The sequence below is a fragment of the Varroa jacobsoni genome, unplaced genomic scaffold, assembly GCF_002532875.2.
Source record: "Varroa jacobsoni isolate VJ856 unplaced genomic scaffold, vjacob_1.0 scaffold_754, whole genome shotgun sequence".
Classification (NCBI taxonomy): domain Eukaryota; kingdom Metazoa; phylum Arthropoda; class Arachnida; order Mesostigmata; family Varroidae; genus Varroa; species Varroa jacobsoni.
The window spans coordinates 196,491-212,848 of record NW_019213656.1 but is presented as its reverse complement, the minus strand read 5'-3'; the positions used below and the strand labels follow the sequence as shown (position 1 = coordinate 212,848).

General features: G+C 41.3%; 3 protein-coding genes across 5 annotated transcripts in view; 2 read left to right on the top strand and 1 right to left on the bottom strand.

Annotated features, from left to right (window-relative positions):
- Window positions 1-1,164: 1,164 nt before the first annotated feature.
- LOC111263308 (uncharacterized) lies at window positions 1,165-2,335 on the top strand. Its single transcript, XM_022838261.2, has 2 exons — window positions 1,165-1,298; window positions 1,736-2,335. Exons 1-2 carry the CDS (start codon window positions 1,287-1,289, stop codon window positions 2,195-2,197), a joined length of 474 nt encoding a protein of 157 aa, XP_022693996.1. The 5' UTR covers window positions 1,165-1,286; the 3' UTR covers window positions 2,198-2,335.
- A 2,589-nt stretch (window positions 2,336-4,924) lies between these two features.
- On the top strand, window positions 4,925-10,310 carry LOC111263304 (uncharacterized). Of its 2 annotated transcripts, XR_002682152.2 has the most exons (4): window positions 4,925-6,359; window positions 7,240-7,643; window positions 7,811-8,992; window positions 9,553-10,310. XR_002682152.2 is itself a non-coding variant. In XM_022838255.2 (3 exons), exons 1-3 carry the CDS (start codon window positions 6,168-6,170, stop codon window positions 8,037-8,039), a joined length of 825 nt encoding a protein of 274 aa, XP_022693990.1. In that variant the 5' UTR covers window positions 4,925-6,167; the 3' UTR covers window positions 8,040-10,310. The 2 variants fall into 2 exon arrangements, 1 of the variants encoding a protein (XP_022693990.1); XM_022838255.2 differs by having other exon boundaries at window positions 7,811-10,310.
- The window catches only part of LOC111263303 (solute carrier family 60 member 2), a 33,153-nt gene continuing 27,101 nt past the window's right edge, over window positions 10,307-16,358 (bottom strand). Inside the window, exons 6-9 of one of the 2 annotated variants that reach the window (XM_022838253.2) lie at window positions 15,371-15,541; window positions 14,437-14,599; window positions 12,331-12,477; window positions 10,307-12,074 (exon numbers count right to left, since the gene is read on the bottom strand). In XM_022838253.2, the coding sequence (XP_022693988.1) occupies window positions 11,870-12,074; window positions 12,331-12,477; window positions 14,437-14,599; window positions 15,371-15,541 (686 nt within the window). In that variant the 3' untranslated portion in view covers window positions 10,307-11,869. The remainder of the gene's footprint in view (window positions 12,075-12,330; window positions 12,478-14,436; window positions 14,600-15,370; window positions 15,542-16,358) is intronic. The other variant, XM_086969536.1, reaches the window with a different exon arrangement.

Genomic DNA, 16,358 nt, shown 5'->3' with positions numbered 1-16,358 from the left:
AAGCTGCGCCACCACTAACTGTTCGCGTGTTGTTATTGTCGTTGAAGTTTTCTGTATTTGTTTTCTGTTCATGTTGATGACTTTCGATTCTGGGCCACTTCTCCCTTCTGGACTTGTAATGCGTCCTTCGTTGTCTTCACATATGATCATCGTCTTATCGCGTTCAATTCCCCTCCATCTTTCTGCTATACCTGTGCGAACTTGTACAAAACGCCAATCCACTTCGGCACAGAGAGAAAGCACATGAAATAGACTAACATTAAATGATCGCCTCGAGTGACAGATGGTCTTCGGTACTCACACACTATCACATAACGAAAGGCACATGCTAATTTTCCACTGCCCAAGGTATCCACAGGTGTTGATACGATTATTAGCTCAGGTCATTGCGCCCGGAGCCGGATCTCGAAGCTTCTTTTATTTTCCATTGCCGCACAATTTGCTGGAAGTGGTAGCCAGTCTCGTGATCGGTCAGTGACTGTTAGGGTTTTTTATTTGTTCATCGCTTAGACCATCGAATCGATCGTCACTCGATTTGGCCACTACGGAGGCTAGATAGTGATCGTGGATCGCCGGAAGGCCGGGCGTCTCGTTGGCCCGCGTGCCTACGTTCGGCTCCGGCGGTGAACAAGGTCGAAGTAAGGAATTCTGTTACATCGGTAGCAAATTTAAGCGGTATTCGCATACTGATTTGATCTAGCTTTTTATTACCGGTGGGGTAACAGCCATCACATCGCTCCCACTTCGGCCCGCAAAAACAAGATGCCCAGGGAGGGGCATTGGGGTGTTCGATGATGCAGGTGAATACTGGAAGCACAGTGTGGTCGCTGTTAGCCAAAGCGGGAAGATACAGAATGCACTGCTTGCCTATATGCAACTCAGTGTTTACGAACTGTCTACGGCTGACGCGCTGGATGGGATGCTCCGGAAGAGAGTGACGCCGCCGAAATGTCTCAAGGCCACTGGCGGACTGTAGGGACGGGAAGATAAAAGCGAAGATTAAACAGAAGCTGAAGAGGGTTACGATGTGCGCTGAAGAAAAAGGGTGGTGACGGTAGCAGCGGTCGCGCCACATGGTGGAGGGCGGCTGCAAAGCCGGCACTGGAGTAATACACTGCGGTTTGTTGACTGGATGGAAACGGTGCCGAACCGAAGGGAGGTCTACCCTCTCGGCACTACTCGTCACTGGGCTGGGCCTGCTGCCACTTACCGTTTGCACTATTTAAGCCAAAATCCGACACTGGCGAGTTTGTGTTCAACTTCCGATCACAGAAATAGCAAACAGCATGCGCGCCGTCGTAAGTATCTTACTTTTGAGCTAAAGTTTTGCGTTCAGATTATATTGATTGTGTTTGAATGATTAGACTTTTTGAGGACGCCGGTGTACTCGCTGTTTAATTGGTAAAATACGGTTTAAGGTGATATTCATCTGGCGATTTTTAGATAACAAGTCCCTTTCTCGCTTAACCATCTTAATGTGAAGAAAGTAGAACGCTCACTTTAACTAGGAAATTTGAAATAGCTATCGTATGGTAACAGACATTAAAGGATGGTCCTGCTAGGCCTTGTGCGGCGATTAGCATTCACATTGTGCTCACAAAGTTGGCTTTATCCACACGATCTCTGGTCGAACATTTCTTATTCTGATTAGACAAGACACTTAACGCGAACCCTAGATTTTGTGTATGATCTTCCACTGAGCTCGCTTCTTAATTATCCTATTGCTTCTGCCTAGACTGTCATCGCTCTTGCCGCAGTCGCCTACCAGGCTTCCGCTGGCGTCGCCAGTTACTACGCTGCCCCTTATCACTATGCGAGCGCTCACTACGCGGCTCCTGTTTATCATCAGCCTGCGGTGGCCTACGTTGCTCCTGTAGTGAAGACTGCGCATGTCGCCTACGCTACTCCAGTCGTCAAGGCTGCACCAGTCGCTTACACTGCTCCCGTCCTTCGAGCTACTCCGGTCGCTGTGGCCGCACCTGTGGTTAAAACAGCTCCCGTTTCGACTTCATACACAACCTTCACAAAGACCGTTCATGCTCCCACTGTAGCGTACGCAGCGCCTGTTGCCAAGGTTGCTGCCCCTGTTGCTTATGCTGCACCCGCGCTGGGCTATGCCGCTCCGGTGGTCAAGTCATACGGACTTGCCCCTGCCTATTATGGCTACGGATACGGCGCCACCTACATCAAGAAGTAAATCGGAAATCCGGTTAATAAGCACTAGGCTTTCTTGCTTGTAAAAATACGGTCACACACTCACATAGTGCCATTCATTGCGGAAGATAAGAAACAATAATAATAAAGCAATGACGAATTACCACCTTTGATCATAAAATGATTGTGTTATATTTTGTGTTTGAATGAGATATTGGCGTGGCAAGGCGTAGGTGGACTGTAAGGCATGAAATCATCACATTCGGTTTAAACGTCTTTTATTGATGAACGGTGACTTCATTGACTTAATCGCCTATTAGTGGTAAGCACAACGAACTGCTTCAGCTAGACATGTATCAAAATAATGGATTCCCAGCAAATTATCGTATGCTCGTGTCGGAAGTCTGTTATGCGCTAAAGACATCGGTCCCGATATTTCCAGGTACGAGTACCTGAATAGTCCGTTCGCCCCGATCCTCTGACAGCAAAGTAGCTATTTTCTTAAGGATGTTAAAGGCTAGTACATTATGAAGATCAGACTTCAATGCTAATGATGTGTCCGCCTGGTACCGTGGGGCTCTTACTCTTTTAAGCCTTAACTCCGTATACATGTTGAATCAAGATTTAAAACTATACCAAATATTACCTCAGACAAAGCTGGTGGATTTGTAACTTCATTAATCGCTACTCCCTATACCCTTTAGCCTAAGTCTTCACCTCACAGTTCCGCTGAGAAGTTATATATGACCATATAAATACGGATCAGAGCGCTGCTCTGTCGCACAGTCACGATTAGTCATGCGAAGTTTTTTTAATATTACCCACTCTGATATTAATACATTTGTAACGAAGATCTATAATGATTAATGACCAAAATAAAAAGCAGCTTTCAAAACCAAACAGGCACTCCAGGCCGAGAGTCGGCCAAAAAATATAAGTGAAGACTGATGTAATTCTGCTGTACATAATCGTGATCATTAGCGATCGTTTCAGGTTTTTCGAAGGTATTCGAAATAAATACGTTATACATTTGTAATAGATACGCTCTGTAAAATTAGAACATAATCGTATTAATAACCAGGATGAGCCTTGCCATACTGTGAGACTTGCTCACTTATTATTTGAGCAAACTGTGTAGAAATACATATGCCTACGGGCATTTTTATGAAGCAATATGCAATATGCAGTGAATTTCTACAACTAAAGCTTCTCATTAGTGCTCATCTGTGTACACGCATGCAGAATATTTTTGTAGTAAAAAATGTTTTAGTCTATTATATCATTAACCATTTTTGTAGCATTTGATGGTCCTATTTTTCAAAAGTTTCGGGCTCGGCATTATCTGAATCAATACATTGTTATATTAAAACGCTCTGTACTGAAATCATTACGATGGCGTTTATAGTTCCACACGGCTATTGTCACTTATATAAGTTGATGAAATGTTTATAACTAGTGTATATTTAAATCAAACAAAAACATTATTCAGGCCTTTTGTAGCCTCGAACCCAGCTATGCTCTTGTCGTAGGATATGAATTGAATTAAGATACTTTGGGTTAATTTCGACATAGAGTTAACACTCATTATTTCAATTCGATTCAAGCACTGTTATAATGGGTATTACGATGTGACCATCTGCAGAGATCGGTGACACCGCCGATCTATCCGTGGGTCCTAAAAAGGGTAGAAAAAGGCGCTTAATCTATTCCCAATTGGTTATGTTAACACATGACAAAAAAAATTATATGACAATGTTTGTATTACGTAGCCATAAATTTTTCTTAAAATATTACAAATTAACAACGAACAAGAGAATTATCTCAGGCCAAAATAGGCTTCATCTATAATTCATTCGTCTAGCCATTTTTGACCCATATCTACTGTAATTACCAATTGCGAATGGGTTTAATGCTTAATGCAATATAACCTCAGTTTTAGAAGCGGATACGTAACAAGCGAACGGTTACGCAAACATTCTAGTTTGTGACTTTGCATATAATTTATTTTACGGCTAACCAAAATGTACTTGGACTCGCGTCGCCATTGAATAACTATGGAATAAATTAAAAGGAATGTAACTATAAATTTTATAATTACAAAAAGTTAAAAAAATAAAATAAAATAAATATAAAAAAGAACCTCTCTATTTCAGCCAACGGTTTTTATATGATGCTATCAAATAATATATCCTGTCAGATGTCCGATTCAATTTTGACATTTGGAATAAAATGTAGATGAACTGACGTGGATGAAGTTGAAACTTTTTTATTAAACAAATAGATACATAGATGTGATTGAGAACATGATACCTTGAGAAAACTGCAACTCCTACATAACGCTAAGTAGTGCTACCTGTGTACGTAATTTTCCTGTTATTACGTTATTATTCCCAGCGCTTTACATGTTACAGTCGCAATATAAGTGTACTAAAAGGTATTGGCCTAAAGGCATCGATGAATATAGTCTTATGATAATATTATTAAGACGATAGTTGGGAATTGCACCCAATGGAAATTGTGTAGCCCCATTGGAAAATGTGTAGCACCATATATCAACAAGACAGTGGGCTGTTTTGTTAGATTTTTTAGTATTATAATACATGCGTCAACAAATATTGCTTAGAAGGGAACAAACAGAACGTATTATTTAATTATTAATCACATATGTTCCAACTGGGATTATTTATGAGCTATTCTGTTCAAATATTTACAAGTTCAATTCTCTTATAACCGGAATTTGGTAACAAAAAAACAGCATTTGTCTCGTTGTATTTTTTACTTACGCAATTTATTTTTCATTTTCGTTCGTTTAGTATTTTTTGCAAGTTATAAATTTCTAAAACGTTCTACCGCTGGCGTGGCGTTGATCAGCCCGATTCTGCACGATACAGCCAGTAGAACGTAACGTACACACACGTACACCTCAGCCTCTACGAACAATTCCGCGATAGATTGTCAAACATATAAATGCGTCGGCGTGCATTAAAACGCCTCCCGGTGTTCTGCGCTAAGTCGTATCCGATCTCCATAGCTTCCTTGCCTATTACGACTTTCTCTGCTGGTAGCGTCTCAGCTGTCTATGATAATGATGTTCGTGGTATTCACAAGGAAACAGACAGGGGATTCGAGCAAATAGACGTTCTGCTATACTATTGGAGACGCCGCGCAGCGTTCGCTGGTGATCAGCTTTTATCTAATGTTTTACTCCACTCCATCCGCCCCCGCGTCGTCACCACTACTATTTGCATTGACCGAAACGAGCGATCTACCTTTGGATTGACCTTTGGGCTGCTGAGAGGTCGTATCGGATATAGTCGTCACAGCGGCTGTTGCTGCTAATGTTGTCGAGGCCGTTACTTCTACTGCGGTCGTATCAAACCTACTCTATTTAGCGGAACAGAAATACGCTCAATGGCATTCGATATTAGCGGTACAGCAATAACATTATCACCATTAGAACAGTCAGCGACCGTCCATCAAAGACCAGTAGAAGCGCTGGCTAGAAGCGGAAAGTCTTCTCGACAGCTCACTCCCTCACATTGCGGCTGACTTCAGTGTTTCCTTTCATCTAGATAAAACGTTGAGAACAGTCACTAGGCCACTGGAATAACACTTAAGCCAAACTACTGCACGTACGCCACGTACGGGCACACTCGCCAGCCGGCTTGCGATAATCTTCTAATAGCCCATTTTGAGATGGAGGTGGCGATAGTTTTTCAGTAAATGTAATAATCCGTGCATTAAACGCTCTAGATAAGCGAAGCACTCGTCTGTTATAATCTCATTGTTTGACTGAATGAAACCCGAAGTTATTGACACCGATTCGTAATAGACGTATAAGCGCCGTAAACTCTGACAAGCGATCCTCCCACCACCTTGGCCAGCGACAAAGTCATCACCTTAATAACTTGTGAGGGTGGCACGACACACAACAACGGTGTATTTGTATCGTTGCCTCTTTCCTTGTAGGTCAGTGAAGGAAATAGGCAGTTTACCTATTCAGCAATAAGATAATGGATTTCCACTTGACAATGGAACGCGACCCGGCGCTAAATAAGTTCCTTGAAAAAGAAAAGGAGTGTTTTCAAGAGACACAAGGCGGTTTTAACGACCAGGGTGCTCATCGTATAGAGGAAAATAAAGTTCAAGATGACAACACGTGTCAACAGCAGGATGAAAAGGACATTCAATGTCTAAACACAGAGGTGAGTTAATTCAACGGTTTCTGACAAGCCACAGTTTCTCGTTGTTGAAGCGATAGGAATTCAGTGCTCGATTATTAATGTATAATTCTGCTAAATCTTAATAATTGATGTAATTGAATGGGGGCAAATCTGTCGTCGCATCTCCAGGATATCAACCCGCCAGCCAATTTGAGGTAAAATCACGTGCCATGAAGGCACTTCACGCATCCACCGCCCTATTCAAAATACAGCACTGATGTTTTTTTCCACAGCTATGAACGAAGTACAAAAGTAAACAGAGTTCAATAATGAGAAGGTAAAAAACAAATCGAAAAAATGAAGGGCCACTCAAACTCGATGGTCAAATCAAGCGGCCTTTACGATTTATCGAAGGTCCTGGATGACAACCCGTAGCAAGCGTTCCGCTCTTTTCGTATTTGTACTCCATATGATATGTGAACGAGAGTATTAGAAATGGAATTTTCATATACTTGTACTTAGCTCAAAGGTGATTAGCCTTACGACGAAATATTTCCGTGATTTTGGATGCGTAGCGACCTACGCATAAAATGCCAGATACGTTAGTTATATACAGTGGCTGTGGTTCTCTATTTGGTCCTTTCTTATTTTTTGGTCTTAGCTTCTTACGAATGTCGCATGTTTCAATTGCTGCAGTCGGCCCGAGAACAGTCAGTACTCAGCCGTATCTATAAAACAGCAAATAATGAGACACGCGATGGCAGTGAGGCGTTCTGAAATTGATAGGTAAAATCTGAGATCGTTATACTCCAGTAGCCTGACCTGAAACCCGAGTCGAAATTAGGAAAAGCATTTTATATCACAAGCATGTAGATTGTGATGCATTTCTACTATGTATATTCCATCGTTGTGTTTCAAACAGGTTACTTATGATTTGACCAAATATGCTGCCGCCCCAGATACAAAACAGCTGCCGGCATGCCAGAAGGTCGACGAAACTTTGGCGTCGGCTACGAATCGGACTTCTGCAGAACCCGAGCATAACGACCCCCAACAATCAATCCTGGTTCCTGCTGCTGCCACGAATGATGGCACGAATTCGCGTGCCAGTATTAGCCTTCAAACAGTGGCTAGTGTTGGGATGATTAGAAATTCTATGGCCCGCGCAGAGCATTGCAGACCGCAAGCGAGAAGGTCTCACCAGGAATCGGAAACAATGCAACAATGGCGAAAGGATTTCGAGGAACGACTAAGAATCAAGGATCAACTTGAAGCCGAAGCCATTAAGGAGCTCAGGGAAGAAGCTGGCAGATCGAAAAGGGAATGGTAAATTCTACTATATGTATATATAGAACTATCATACTAAATTACCTTTGCTCAAAAATGCAGTTATTTTACTTTAACGCCAGCCCATTGGATCAGTGCAAGTGAGCTTGTCTTAAAATGCTTGCATTATTATATTAAGTGCTAGAGCTCCAAGCGGTCCTTTCCAGGTATGCCCAGTGGCCAGCCGAAGTCGCTGAACGGCGGGTACTTCGAAGCCTGGAAGAACAAATGGCTGCCGACGCTCTCCGAGAAAGTAACAGTAACTCTACCTGTTGGCAGCGCATGAGCCGCATCGCGAAATCACTTAACATCCGCAGAGAGTCAAAGGACTTGAATCGCATGAGAGCGTTGCTTATAGCACTCGAACGGCCGCCCAAAAGGACCGTCCCCATGTAAGAAATGTTTTTGAGGACAAAAATAAAGTATCTCCAAATCATCCAAACAGTCGAAGAAATACCACCTAAAGCAACACCCAAGCCAAAAAATAATATCTCTTTGCGTAAGTTCGGCAATTGTAAAGAACCAAGTTGGACTAGGGTCGCAAAAGCCACCAACTCCAGGTGGATGTCTTCACGGGACACACTTTTAGGTAGCTCAGAAAACGTAATTCAGAAACGATTTGTATAAATCTAAGCATCTAAATTATATATATAATGCGATGTACGTATAAAAGGTCCGTTTCCTGTCAGCATCGGAAGCCATTGTGGAATAAATGTTGTACATTTGAATGCGTAGTGTCACTAGATTTATCGGCCCTTTCAGAGCTTGGCGACAACGTTATCGACGATAATAATATGACATTTATTCATCCTTAGCAACTCAGTCTCTTTGCCGCCAAACGTTAAAAGAAGTAGTAAATTATATTCTCTATAAAAAAAATATGCCAAAATTAGTGAAAATGTTATTCTATTACGAGCGTAGAAGGTGGCCTATTAATGTGAAGGTTAGAGGTTCACTAATTGAATTTTTAATATCCAAGCAACTTAGTTACGGAAGAACCTGCAAGTTGTTTGGTTTCGGCGTACCTTTAACTGGGCTGCTGCATAGCATGTTTACTTCGGGCGAACGTGCAGCATGTGTATGTTAACGTTTCGCCGAGCGTAAGCGATTAGCGACCACTCTGGAGACAGGGAGTTGGCTTCAACACAACCTTAAATAAGTTCCAAGTCGATTAACCAAGATGGTTAGCTTGTATCTCAAGACACGACACTTCATCAATACATTAAAGTGCTTACGTTGAATTATCAGTCTCAACGTGTCTCATATGCAGTTTCTGGCAAGCAACGACTGTTGCAACAACACGACCCAAGGTTCGTCGTAATCTATTCGGTGGCGTCTCGGCTGAACAGGTATGTCTGCCTTAGCCTTTAACCTAAGTGCTTGCCGTCGGCTAGCAGAAGCCGGACTTCTGTTTATTTACAATGAAAACAATAGTAGGCTAGATAGCTAGTACTGGCATGATGTGCATTAATTAGAAAAACTAAGAATTATGATCATTGAACCATGCGTTTTTTCAACAACTTTAATTTACTGCTTGAATTGATATGGCGTGGGGCATCGAAGTTTTGCTTAGCCTGACTCTAGCCACCTGTCTCCGTACATATATTCATATTGACTTTTCGTTGGAAGGACCAACCTAATATCGGCCGTGCATGACCCCGTGGTCGCTATAAGGCACTCTATTGCTTAAGCATTATGTATTGCGTTACCTAGATTTCGTGTTTATAGACAGCAGTCAACAACAACATCTAATTTGGGAAGGTCACCTCACCAATCTGTCGCTATTAAAATAGCCATTAACCGCCAGCAATTTCTATAGTGCCATTGAAAAAGCTTACTTTCAAAGGGTACTCGCAAATGTTTCGAAGTACATGGAGTGGAAAAGAGGAATATTTGTTTTTTGTTTCAGCTAATAACACCATCGAACACCATCGTCTGAGCCTCTTTGAACGAGCAGTTCAGGTCTGAAGTGAGAAATAGTTATTGCAACCTTGAACTATTTTTATTTATTATAGATTTGTCTTATTATTATTATTATTATTATCAGGATTTAATTCGCTGAAATCGCAGCTGGCTGGCCCTCCATGGCCAGTTTGTAGCCACTATAGGCCGTACAGACTGATCTGGTTGAAGTTTCCTGTTCGCCGTTTCGGCCAACAAGTGATCTCTTGAATGACATTTTGGTAACAAAAAATCCCCCTCTTAATTCGTTTTGTCAAACGTACCTACAGCGGAATGAAAATATATAGGATGGTAGAAAAGTTGGTATATAGCTAAAGCACCTACTGGAATATGTTACGTTATCGGAAAAAGCTACAGGCTTAACGCATGCGGCAAGCTTCACATGGTGAAGCTCGAAAGGGACTCAACTCACTGTATATTTGCGTGAAAAGTTACCCGCCTCTCGATTTGCGACGGCGAAAACCTGACTAACAGATTATGCAACAGAACTAGGTAAAACTTCTTCACGACATATGAACTACTGCCAGAAATTCTTACTTGGCAGTGTTTTTTGAGCGCGTTGTCCATTGCACGTATCAACAACCGAATACGCCTGAATCGAGAAGGCCATTTGTCCTAGACATGCGTAATAATAATGTTATCCAAAATACCTAATCGATATTATATTGTAATAGTGATAAAAATGAAGGAGTAAAGCCTCGTTGATTGAATTGTGGTTCTTTTATTATTTTCCCTGCAATGGTGTTATACAGACACGACTAACTGTCGTGTATTATAAGTTCGTTTTTACTTTGACCTTAGTTTGTTCAACCTTACTTTTTATGACGTACTTTTATCTCATTGTTAGTTGGTGCATTGTTAACGTTCGCAATATGGCGCCTGCCATAGATTTCCAGTAGCTATGTTTTCTCACTATATATTAACAGTTAATACTATTTCTAGTCATTTCAGATCTATCTAGTCAACAATATCTATACGACCGTTGTACATGGCGGAGGACCAAAGCAATAACAATCAACAGATGTACCATTTTGGATGATTGATAGCGATTCCGGAACGATCGGAAAATCAATCCGCTATTTTTTCCTAGATGAAGACAAATTTATATGATTGTTTCGAACGGAAGCCATATGTACATTAATTACTTTACGGTTGATCCACCGCCGTGTCAAAAATCAAGTACGTCCGGTTCGATACGAAAGGCAGCATAATTCGCATAATTTTACAACAACAACTATGAATTACACGATTTCCATGATGTACAGTATAATAATTAATGATATTGCCCTTTTATGAGAGGCAGAAAAACTATTCGATTAAATGACAGTTGCGTTTTGTTACATTATTTGTCCTAAACGTGATAAAATTAATCCGATACGATCATAGGGGGAGGTCTTCTATCAAAGTTGAACGTTGGTAAATGCCAACGTTTTTACCGTTAAGGCGCACTAATGAATACGCCTGGCCTGAGAAACACGCCTTAGTATGTGCCACGAAATCGTCTGAACATTAACATGTCAACGAAAAGGACCAATTTTATCGTTATTTTGTGACGATACTATTATTTCAAACAGCAGTAGCAGGTCGCTTTGAGCAAAACATTCGTACAGCGCCAGCCTTAAATAATGATGGTGTGTTAAATAGAACGAAGATGAGCTACCATCTAGATACTTTGTGTATGTATTTACATTCGCTTAGCTCGACAATTTTACAGTTGCTCGCATTACTTAATTAGGCTGGAAGCGTGCGATATGTTTAATTAAATACTCTACAGTTAATCTGACTTATTCGACGACTACCACTAAATAACTAACACTTTTCCGTGTCTTTTCATGGTAAAATTCTACCTAGTTGCATGTCGGTTGATCGGTAAATCCTGCTTTTAAGGCGACGGTCATTCTGGGCTTTGGATTCGTCTTTGATCCAGCAAGCATATTCCTAAAAAAATAACAATAGGTAAAGGTCTATAGGCAAAGACTGCATGCAGAGTGGACAAATTCTGTTACCCGCAAGCTTTTTTTCGGCATTATTTTCGTCAATCAGTCGTGTTAGTCATCAGCACTTGTGGTGGTTAAGGAAAAGTCGTTGACCGATGATTTTTCGTGTAGGACAGAAAACATCGAGGTATCCAACGCATCGATAGCCTAACAGATTGCACGTATAGGACAAAATTGCCTATAGGGGGCGGATGCAATTTTCAGGTTTTGCGAAAGCCTAGCTAGCGTCTGAGTCTCGGTTTGATGTTTTTGCCGCTCTATCGGCGTTCACTCATACGCCCAGTAACTATAGACGGACGACTTGGAGCTTTTGTGCGATAACTGAGTAGTCGAACTTTTCTCTTCGTCGAGCTGGTCGCTATCCTTCGGAATGACGCGCGCAGCCAAGAGCATTGCCACCATGATACAGGCCAGAAGACCAGCAGAAACCAACGGAACCACGGGGAAAATTCCCGGACGCTCCTCAATCCATCTGTAACAGCATAGATGTTCCGAAACAGTAATTATAGCCAAAGTATTTTGGTCTTTGCTTTCGGGATCGTTGAAGAATTGAGTGCATTAGGTAAAGCGACATTCGCCTACTGTTGATTTGGTCAGAATCATCCGGCTAACTGGAAATCATTTTCATCCTGAAATATTTAGCCCTGGTTCTCGGTCTCTCAGTGACTATTAGGTACATTAGGTGATCATCTATTGAAACTAATCAATAAAAAAAAAAGGACTCAGACCTTCCAACCAGCAGCGAAGGCAAGACAGCTCCGAGAGCAGCTGCAGATACGACTACGCAAGTTTGTAGGTAACTCAAGCGGACCTTCGAGATTAGCCAGGCGTTAGCAGAACCGTAGACCGACGCGAAGGCAGCTCCGAGTAGCACGCTAAATATGGGCCAAAATGCGCCCATGTACACACCCAAATTCGTTAAGAGGAGTATTCATGGTCACACTAAAATAGTATTAATAATGAATTTGAGAGAATTTTTGTTGCATTTGGCTCTATTTGGTTGCTGTCTCTGTTAGCGTATAGCGTAGAAGCTGTTAAAACAAAACGATTCTCGTCTAACAGAGAGGGTTTAGTAAGAAAAAAGGAATTCTAGTAAAGCAAAGACGAACGTGTCTTGACTGCTTATCCCGAAACTCATATCTACATACACGCAGCTAGCATCCATAGTAAGGTGCAATCCCTTAAGCAACTTCAATGAAGATTTTCGTAAACGGCACCAAAGTTAAAGAATTAAGACATTATTAATTTATGCATGCAATTGATCGTGAACATTTAAGTTAACTGATGTACACATTTTCACAAATCTGTCTATTAAAATGCGATCTTATTTGTGATCTCCAGACCTGGCCGTAGTTGCGATGCTGACTGACTCAAAATTGAACGAAATGAGCAACGTAGCAAAGCAACTCGCGGGCAAAAAATTTATATTGTACATTCAAATTTTTTAGGTAGATTTAAGCTAGTTCATCGCTACAAAGATTATAACATAGATTATTATTATAAATAATAGAACGTCAGGCATTGTTCTATATTTATGTGTTGTATATAGAGCTAGACGATATCCAATGTCCTCACAGAATTGAATTATTACTACCAATAAACTGTTTCCATTATCCAAGAATTGGGTATATAGTGTAAAGCCGAAATTTCTATAAAGCACAGCAAGGAAGTTAATATATATATATATATTCGCGTATTTGCGGTTTCGGTTCATGTTCATCACAGTTTGCCGCTCGTATCATTGTTGTCATCATTCATCATGAAGAGTATTCTAAGATCCTGTATCGGTGTGCGATACATTCTTCCAAATATTCTTGATAGCCTATGGTAAAAAAAATTGCTTCTGTGTGCCACATGTCTATTTAAATGTGTGGTATTTACGCCGCTATGTTATTAATCGACACCGGATAGAGATGAGCTGTGATTAACAGAAAAACACCGGTATTTAGGGTAATCCATCATAGCGTGAAGAGTATCATGAGCATATATGCGGAAGAAAAAGTAGTAGGTAAGAATTGGTCGGGAAATGTGCAAAGATGCTCAAACCAGACTAGTGGAGGTCAAGATGATATGATCCTCACACCCGAGCATGCAATATACTGAATTACAAACATTAAAGACCGGCCGACAGATAGCACTAACTTTGTCACGATGGGAAGATCAAAATACAGAAATTATAATCTAAACAAGCTAGAAATAGCTAGGATAGTCCCAAAATATGGCTACCAAACACATATTTATCACAGATCTTCGGAGGCGAAGAGTGCAAACCAACTCGATAAAAATGCTACTAGTATTAGTCCTTCACAGTTGTGATATTAGTATCTGACATTTCATAATATCTGAAATTACTCCTCCCGTGGATCAGCCATACTCAAGATGAAACATCCGTTATAGCAACATGATCCGAGATTGCATGACAAGGTTCCATTAGCCTCTATTACATTCGAGAAGTCCGAAGGTAATTTTCGCTAAGGGGAAATAAAAAAAAAATAGGCACCACAGGCAGCGTGTTGCTGAAACGCTCTAATAATGGCTACCACACGGGGTTATAAGTGACCTCCGTACGATGTCCTACAGTTATTACCGCAAATGAATGGTACGCGACGAAGATGTGATATACATGAGGGTAATGAGCGCCATTATGATGAACTTTGGCTGATGATAGTTATTCCCTATATGATTGTAATGGATGGCTTTCGCGTAACCGCTCACGTGCCCTTGTTCGCTTGCCTGTGTTTTTCTGCCGATGATTTCATCGAATTATTTGGGCGGTCTGAACCGCGTTTATTGGGGGCGTCGGCCCCTACGCATCGTGGACTGTTTATTCTTACCTGCAATACCAGAGATGTGCGTGACTTTTGTGACCGACGGCGTACATGGCGCCGGCTGCGGCAACAAGGGCGGTATCTGCGAGGAATAACACGTTGGCAGGGGTTAGCTTCACCGACAGAACAACAGGCACCAGGCGGAAACAGCAGCAAGACCACATCAGACCTGAGTGAGTGACAAATTATAGGCATTAGCGGGTGTCGCTCATTTTGACAACCTCCCCATACCATTATTCTCATGTCCTCGTTGGAAATAGTAGAAACCCTTTTTAGCTTGAAAGAGTCGACTGCGATGAGATGTAGCGTAATTGAGTTAACGTATGGCTGTATAAGTACGACGCTTCCATTGAAGCAACAAACTGATATTGGAGTACCCTATAATATATTCGTAAATGCCCTTAAGATAATAGCAAACTCAGGATATCTTTTAGGTCGTCAATATATTTGATTGATTATTTATTTTACAGCTCCATGGGAGTTTGCTTCGCCATGTACGAATAAGTGTGTATACCTCTTTGTACGAACTAGCAAACCGTTTAGTAGATGTAATGATCTAAATCATTGTTTATCGAGATAACAAAAAAAGCAGTTATTTAAACTTGGAGGCAACGACATTTACGGCCAACGACTAGAGCATTCAAGAAGCGTTTGACAGTCCAATAGCCTACGCTATATTATCCGTCGACTGCTTCAGGGTCGAGGCCTACAGAGAATTTACGTACGATTCGTTTGAAGCTTCTAATCAGTTTAGCAGAGGTACCACATTTGACAAGTCCACCTAAAGCACAGGTACACAAACTAAAGCCGTCAGTTAGTTTCGGGCAGAATTTCCACGAGGATCAATTCCTGGAGCATATATATTTCCAAAATAGATCATCACTCTGGTTGTTCGTATTTAATTAGTGGTAGTCAGGCTATCTATTTAGAGTCACCGTACCAGAAATAAGAAGCAGCGAGTCCGCTCGAGTCATGCCCTTCAGTACACCGTAAATGCTAAGGAAGTCCAGGACAGAGACAAACGTGTGCACGTACAGGAAGGCGTGACAGGCGCACAGAAGTGTGAGAGCCCACTCACGGAGCGAGTGTCGAGTGGGTGGACGTGGCTTTCCTGTTTTTAAAAGCGTCGAATATGAAAAATGAGAGCAGAAACAATAAAAACTAATCCGATATAGCTATATTAGTTAGTGGTTTTCTTTTTGGGTGCATTATCATAATAATCATAAACATGCGGCCATCGCTGATTCAAACTTCAGCCTTGACAAATTCGTATTATGTTCTATTGTTGACATCTCGTTTTATAAGCCTGCAGCATTACCCACAGACCGGACACCCAATAACCGATGGAAAGAAAAGTGGTGTACAGTATATTACACTGGGACTGAAACTCTGCAACGTGAGCCCGTCTTTCACGAACTTCAATGAAGGGTGGATAATAGCCCTAGCTATGCCACAACCCTTTCCTCCAGCCTGACCCCCGTAGCAATACGTCACGATTCAGATCTAAGGTGATTCTATATATAGGGAATAGACGCTGAACGTCGGGCGCGGACAAAAAGTTTTTATTGAGTTGTCCGGTCAAACTAGAAGAACTTTGGGAGGTTAACTGTTCATAGGAAGTTAAGCAATGGCTTATTAGAACCCTGCTATGTATGTTCTTGTATAGCAACTTATTATAAATATTGGCTATAGAGAAGGTTATCATTTATATGGCCGGAGAAAGAACTGACTAGTCTGAAGGATATTATGCTGATACTGGTCTACGTCATACATTTATGTTAATTAGCGAAGGCACGCTACTTGTTGTTTACGTACATAGGACGAAACCTGGATCACTGAGAAAATAACATATAAAAATTAAACCTATATAATATATATATATAGTTGTAGTGTACGCATAGCATTGGTTGACGTTTTCTACGTTTTAT

What these genes read in the sequence shown, in the direction of transcription:
- LOC111263304 (XM_022838255.2), top strand. Translation starts at nt 6,168, where the DNA reads ATGGATTTCCACTTGACAATGGAACGCGACCCGGCGCTAAATAAGTTC. An exon ending in TTCAATGTCTAAACACAGAG is followed by an intron (nt 6,360 to 7,239) that starts GTGAGTTAATTC and finishes TGTTTCAAACAG; the next exon opens with GTTACTTATGATTTGACCAA. An exon ending in GGCAGATCGAAAAGGGAATG is followed by an intron (nt 7,644 to 7,810) that starts GTAAATTCTACT and finishes GGTCCTTTCCAG; the next exon opens with GTATGCCCAGTGGCCAGCCG.